Here is a 7,500-nt window from a genome sequence, read left to right as displayed (position 1 = left end):
ATGAAATTTATCAGCAATGACGAAGGGTGTGACAGTTTTGACACATGCCAGGCCTTGTACTGTGCAAACAACTTACTATACATTGTTTCTGTATATTTTTTACTTGTTTCAATGGTTATCAGCTGTAGATCCCCCCCCCCCCACACACACACACACACGGCAGGAGGAAAAGCCGGTAGGGCAAGCAACCCCCCCCCCCCCCCCCCCCCCCACCCCCTCCACCCTTACTTCAAGGTCTAGATCTTCCACTGATTACCACAATATTTGCTGTAGTTGAATGATAATTGAGCTAATGAATTGGCTTGGTGAGTGCAATAGTTGTGCAAAGGTTAATATTGTCATTATTGAGAGCTTACTGACAATAGGCTGTCCAGAGTCCACCTTAGGTTAAATTACATACCATCGTAGCTTACTAGTTAGTATGAAAAGTTGTACAGTTAGTGTCAAGTGAATTTGGTAAGCCTATTTATGGTTAGCTCTCACAAGCAGAAATGGTAACATGCTATTTTCAAAACAAAATAGAAAATAGAGCTAACTATTGTTACCTATTACCATTAATTATCTGAAAATAAAAGTCCTGCATTTGACACTGTGTACACATCACAAATCTAATTTGCATAATCTAAAGAAAAAAAATTAAACTGGAAATATGAGACAAGATATTACAAAGTCATAAATGCTATCGGCCTCATTTTTTGAATGACCCAAAGTTACGAAAGAGTGATAAATTTATTTTTTTGGATCATAGACTCTATAACCCAATAAGCTTAGAATTTTGCAGAGTGGTTAAGCGTTTGAATCAAAAACCCTCTGAGGGAAGTGTGAAAGTATGCCAATAACTTCTACTTCGTGTACGAAATACAGATGACATAAAATAATGGCAACAAGCGACGATAAACAATATCGACCAAAATATAATGTCTTGCAAATACCGGTAGTGGTGAAACAATAATTTTTATGTTATCATTTGTGTCTGGAAGGAGAAGGAGCCGTATTAAATTAAAGATGAACTGTCCAAGTTAAATCAAGATCAGTATGTTGATCTCTTCTTGGAAGATGCTCATTTGATTGTGCAAGATGGAAACATTCGTCTACCTCATTTACATTGGTCTGTGTATTCTTGATAAGCCTTGATGATCGAAAGGCAACAAGACCATTCACATTATAACCGTAAGTGAAGGCTGTCATATTTCGTGAACCTCCACACATTTGTCGCTGGGAGGAAAAAAAAGACTCAACAATATCTTGATTAAGTTTCTTGGGAATTACATACAAGTTTCCATATTCAGCTTTGAACTCATCTGTGTTGATAAAAGCCACAATTCCTTTAAGGCCTTCTATTGACACCTTGAAAAAATATTAAACAGAGAGTTACTGTATTGATATGTACTAATTGTTTGAGTAAAAGGACTAGATCAGCCACACATTTTTCTTTTCTTTAAATAAGCCCTCAGCCCCCAAAAATAGATGCCTCCTTGAGTCTGAAACAGTACAATAATATTTTTCAGTGGACTGGCAATTGAAATACACATTGGAGTTCACTAATGTCAAGCATCGGCATGTCAAGGCTAACAATAAATACAATCATTGTTATTATTTTTTAAAGGTATGTTCCAGGGCTTATTCTTTTAATTATTTTATTTATGTTTCACCCAGTGAAAGAAAATGTGATCATATATTTGTATTGATCAGCCACAGGTTAGTATATTTTGTTTGTGTTACCAAACTGCACAAAGGCAAACAAGAAAATATGGGGTTTGGGAGAGGATGGGGAGTCTTAGAATGTGGCCGTAGTACTAGGCTACAAATTGCTTTTCCTCAGGGGAGGATATTCTACAAGGAACTGTAATCATTGCTTTGTCCTCAGTTGGTACAAGATATGAAGGAATTGCCAGGGAATAGTATGGCTTTTTTGCGCAGTTATAACAAAGAGGGCAAGGACATGGCATTTACAATAACTTATCAATTTTGCATTGTTTTGCTGTGAACCATTTTAAGTCTTGTCCATATATTACCTCGAGATCAAACATTGTTTGCCATGTTATGAAGTGTTTTGACACTTCTGTCCTTCTGTGGAATGTTTGTTGGAGCTCTTGTTTCCAGGCTTTGAAATAATTAAGAACCTGGACTGCAGTGGACTGTTATCGTTGAAGACATTCCAAAGCATTTCACACATTTTTATAAATTCTTGTGTCTTTTCTGTGATGTTGTTCTCATGCAAAGCCATGTCTTTGCATACTTTCTCGGACAGAGTATTAACAGCAAGCTTTACTCGCATTTTACTTAAATTATCAAGATGAACATGAGCACTTCTCAAATCAGTTGCATAGAGCCTTCTTTTTTTGTCTCTGTCATACACAGAATAAATGTGGTCCCATAGTATATACTTGCCAGTTTTTTGCAATAAGCGTGTAAACCTTGAATTTTGGCATTTGAATCCACTGCTGTATATGTTGTTTCTTAGTTTTTTCAGAAGATGTGGAGGATCAGAGATAAAAAATAATGGCTTCCTGGAAAAAGGATTGTAGCACTTGCTTTTTGAAGCATTATTTCCATTCATGTTCATGAATGCTCTGTTTTCAGGAGCTCCATCACAGCATGCAAGCATAATGGTAAAATTAAATCCATGTAAAATGCTTACTCCTTGCCAAAAAAGTCTGTTAAGTTTCTGAGCAGTTACCCCTCTGGTCAAGAAAAGTGCACAGGGAAAGTCAAACTTTGCGAAGAGGCTCTTGAAGTAAAACTGCAGGACATGTGTTGCCAGTTTATTTTCAGGTTGAGAGTCACTCTCTTTGAGTTGGCCAATAGAAGGTATTTCAATTTCATCATCATCTATATCGGTAAAGCCAACTAATTCAAAAGTTGAAGGATTGAAAACAAGCCCCTCTTTAATTTTCACTTCATCAAAGAATAGTCCTCCCAGCTGACCCCTTTTTCCAATTTTTGCTTTTTCAATTTTCAGTTTCATTTCGCCCAATGTTGAAGTCTGCCACCCGGAGAGAGGGGATGATAGGTTCTTGTAGTCGGAAAGCAACCGGCCACTGGGAAGGTTTAAAAAGCCAGATTCTCTTAAGTCGTCATATGCTGCATGTGATTTTGAAAACATCCTTAAGCACCACTTGATAATCAGAGGATGCCACCTCATTTGGCGTTTTGGGACAGTCAAAGCTTTGGCTTGGTCATTTAAGAGCGCCTCTCAGCAATTTTCACCTAAGATCGTGCAAGATAGAAAAATCGAAAATTGCCAAACTTTGTCACAATAAAGTACTACCAAAACCATCTTTAGAAAAATATGTTTTAGTTTGTTTCGATAATAGAGAGCTTACGCAATGACGACGTGGCCTGTGAGGACGTCGTCATTTCCCGCCCTTGCAGTCGAAGGCCTGTAGTCGACGTCGTATTGTTTTAATTGCATACGCAATGGTGCATTTTGCGGGAGGTTTGGCGGGAATTGGAAACTGCCGGTTGCTATTACAGTCGGTAATTTGAAAAACATGGCAAAATTACGTGAGGCGAGGAAGTGTTTGCTTTTGAGTCATGACGAAAACCTTTTGAGTGATGAAGAGTTTATCCTTTTGTACGACCTAAATTCTTCAAGAAATCCAGATCTACCTTACTGGCGATATAACCCCTTTGAACTGGAAAACTTCTCAGACGACGAGTTCAAAGACGCCTTTCGTTTCTTTAAAAACGATGTATACATGCTTAAATACGTGTTGGAGATACCCGACGAGATAACTTGCTGTAATAGACTTGTTGTTAGTGGAATTGAAGCACTTTGTATTTTACTGAAGCGTTTTTCATATCCTATCAGATACAGTGATATGGTGCCCGTGTTTGCAAGACCTGTTGCACAATTGAGCATGATAACAACAGAAATCATGAACTTGATTTACAATGACCAAGTTCATCGTTTAACAAGCTTTCAGCAAGAGTGGTTATCTCCTGTGAATCTTCAGAGATTTGCAGAGGTGATTTATAATGCCGGTACTCCGTTGAGTAACTGTTGGGGATTCGTGGATGGAACTGTCAGGCCAATATGTCGACCGGGAACTTTGTAAAGAACTTTATATAACGGCCATAAACGTGTCCACGCAATTAAATTTCAATCAGTGGTTGCCCCAAACGGACTAATCGCGAACCTTTATGGCCCGGTCGAAGGGAGACGTCACGATAGTGGAATGTTAGCAGATTCTGGCCTTTTGCCTCAATTGCGTCTCTAATTCTCGTACACCAGCAGGAGATCCCTTGTGCATTTACGGTGACATGGGATACCCTCTATGGACAAAGCTTCAAACTTCATTTAGAGCCCTGCGCTTAACTCCACTGCAACAAATTTTTAACACGGCAATGAGCAGTGTGAGAACCAGTGTCGAGTGGGTGTTTGGTGATATTGTCAATTATTTTAGCTTCATGGATTTCCGAAAAAACCTTAAAATTGGACTGAGTGCCATTGGCAAAATGTACATTGTTTGTGCTCTTTTGACGAATGCTCGAACATGTTTTTATTCATCCACAACCAGCAACTTTTTTAACTTACCCCCTCCCTCAATTCATGAGTACTTTTCATAGCTCAAGCAAAAAATAGTATGTAATCATTGAAAGCTGGAAGTATTGTACTATATTCCACCTCTAAGAAATTGTAATAATAAAATAACATTTTTAATTTGTCATTTAACTGGCTTTCTTTATCCACATGGATTCGACTCAACATGCACACAACTCAAAAAGACTAAACATCAACATAACTTGTTTTCACAAGTGCATTCAACTAAAACTGAGCAATTTTTGAAATGTACACGAAAATCATTTTAATTACCATTAATCATGATGTGTTCATCAAACTACAAACAACTTTAATATGCGTAAAAAAGATGTCTTTTTTCTCACCTCATAACATTCTAGTGAACAAAGTAATAAGAGTAATCAGAGTCTGTCAGCACGATTTTTGTTAATATACAACTTCTTTGAAAGATATAACAGGTACTCGACAACCTTTTCTCATAAAATGCAGATAAATTGGCTGTTATTGACCGCCGCCTGAACGGTAAGAAATCAATAACCTATATAAATAGCAACGCATCAAGAAGGAAAACGCTCGGCTAAAATTTGCTTGACTAAGCGAATTCATCAATAGTCTTTTTCAAGCTAGTTTTTGGTCAATTTTTCGATGCGTGTTAACAGCATCTGAGTTTGCTGTTGTTGCTGTTGCTGTTGACTCATGCACATCTGTTGGTGTTGTTGTTGTTGCTGGATTAATTGTTGTTGTAAATTTACTTGCTGAGATTGAAATTGCTAAAACATTTTCTGTGTGTTTTGAGCGATCCGAAAGCTGGTTTTGCTTCTCATCCTTCAACAACTCTTTCTGTTGCTCCATTTCTTGCTTCTTCATTTGTAATTCTTCTTTCCGCAATTCAAATTCCTTCTCGGCCTTGTTTTGAAGATAAACCATGGTCTCTGTCCCTGATTTTCTTTTTTTTCGACTGCCCAGACTTGAAGAGTCATCTTTTTCTTCTTCGTTTCGTCGCTTTTGTGTCTCCCCTAAGCCTTCTAAAGCCTTCATACGAACTTCTTCGGCATTTCGGCAATCCGTCTGATTTTCCTCTTGCTTTCTCTTGTTTTCTTGATCATATAACCCAGTTGCCTCGTCAGCCTCTTCTGTTATATTTTGAAGAAGTTGGTCTAACTCCGTTTCCTCTGTAGTTGAGCCGCTTTCACCTTCCTGTGAACGCATTTTTCGTTTGTGCTTTTCGACAAGTAACCTGTATCTGTCCCTAACGGATTTTTGCGTAACATTAAAAGTGATGTCTTCCAAGGCTCCAAGATCAACAGCGATAGAAGTCCAAGCATTTCCACGCTCCGTGCCGCCAGGTTTAAACTTGTAAGGCTTCATCAACAAGATCTCGCGAAAAAAGAAAATGTCTTTCTGACCACTTCATTACTACACTGTAAAACAAAATTTAAAAGAAACTTATATCTTAAAATACCGGATTGGTTTTCAGGATTAACAGATTTTTATTTACAATTTAGCATTTCGCAGGATGGTCTTTGTCGCCGTGCAATTTAATATTTCAGTGTTTTCCCTAACTCTTCGCCCTTTTTAAGAGATGATGCGCTTGTCTGACTCAAGTTTATTAAATTAATCGATAAATGACTAATCACATCATGTTAAGAACAGAAACCCACCTTTTTTTGGAAGTTTTCTCTTCATTTAAAGCCGCCATGTCAGCAGATTTGAGGACGACTTGAAACTGTCTGTTTTCGAGGCGTCGTCTTCCAGCGACGTGAAACAAAAAAGAGGTTCTTAATTATGCACGCATGCGCACTTTGTTGTTTTTGTGCTACCACGACGTCTTGTGTAGGCGACGTCGTCATTGCGTAAGCTCTCTAATTATTTTACCTGGACGGCGACTTTTTCGGTATGGGGCCTTGTGAGCGAGTGAAAACGACTCCAAAATGTTGCTCGTTTGAATCGCTATTTTTGAAATAACGAATGAGTAACTTGAAATTCAAAACAACATGGCACAACTAGAGTAATTCCTTCACCCTTTAGCGCTGTTAACTGTACAATATACCAAAACTGGAATTTTTGACCAAATTTTAAAACTTAACCTTTTTTACATTGATTACAGAGTGCCAAATTTGTACGAAATTCGACTGTCAAAAAAGCATCCTGGTACATGGCTTTCTCAAACGGGACGACATTCATCGGAATAAGCAATGTTTCTGCTGCAATTAAATTCAATAAAATTTTTGGGTAAATGAAACGGAGGATTTTTGAGGCCCAATTTCAACATGCTGTTTGTCAACAAAAGTCGACCTTTGACCACCAAAGCGGACGCGAGGTATATTGAAATCACACACGCTAATCTCGATTTATTCACTGAACAATTCGAGTCTTTAGGTTTACTGGAACTACTGTAGGTAAAATGGAACGTGTCATTTGAAATTTAACTGTTTTGGTTCAAGAGTGACATATCCGGTAATTAAAATAACTGACCTAAAAATTTGCATACTAGTAAGATTCATTCCATTCCATATTTTTACGCAAACAAGTCTCCTTAATTCACTTTCTGTACATACCTGCAAAAAAAACAAACAAAAGCATCCCCCTTTATATAAGTATACGCTGGTTGGATTTTCCTCGAAGCTCTCAAACGACCATCGAACCAGTCGAACGCTTTGTGACCTTCGCGAGTTGTGGCGTGATTGGGTCGTCAGAGCTGTCACGCAAGAGATTAGGACAAAGCACACAGACCAATGGCTTCGTGCGGTTATTCTGAGTTTGTTGGGGGAATTTGTGGCCCAAGTTCCGATAATCCAGCAAACGTTCAATGCGTAACAATAGCAAAATGTGATAAGGACACCAAGGCACACTTGAGAAGTTATAAAGTGTCGGATTCCTCTCTGGATACAGAGGCTAGGCTTTTGCTCGCACATGCAGGTCAGCTTTAACTGAAATCACTTAAATTAAGATATTGAGCAGAAAATCACTTTGCG

The 7,500-nt window shown here is 38.3% G+C and overlaps 1 protein-coding gene across 1 annotated transcript; it reads right to left on the bottom strand.

Moving 5' to 3' along the window:
• Positions 1-5,143: 5,143 nt before the first annotated feature.
• On the bottom strand, positions 5,144-5,893 carry LOC138002500 (uncharacterized). Its single transcript, XM_068848536.1, has one exon. The coding sequence runs from the start codon at positions 5,891-5,893 to the stop codon at positions 5,144-5,146; it is 750 nt and encodes a 249-aa protein (XP_068704637.1).
• Between the last annotated feature and the right edge of the window lie 1,607 nt (positions 5,894-7,500).

Source organism: Montipora foliosa, chromosome 5, assembly GCF_036669935.1.
Source record: "Montipora foliosa isolate CH-2021 chromosome 5, ASM3666993v2, whole genome shotgun sequence".
In the NCBI taxonomy this organism is placed as follows: Eukaryota; Metazoa; Cnidaria; class Anthozoa; order Scleractinia; family Acroporidae; genus Montipora; species Montipora foliosa.
Note: the sequence above shows the minus strand (reverse complement) of the source record. Positions and strands in the feature narration are given on the sequence as shown.

Bases quoted from the DNA above. Each gene is read 5' to 3' on its own strand.
- LOC138002500 (XM_068848536.1), bottom strand. From the start codon at position 5,893: ATGAAGCCTTACAAGTTTAAACCTGGCGGCACGGAGCGTGGAAATGCT.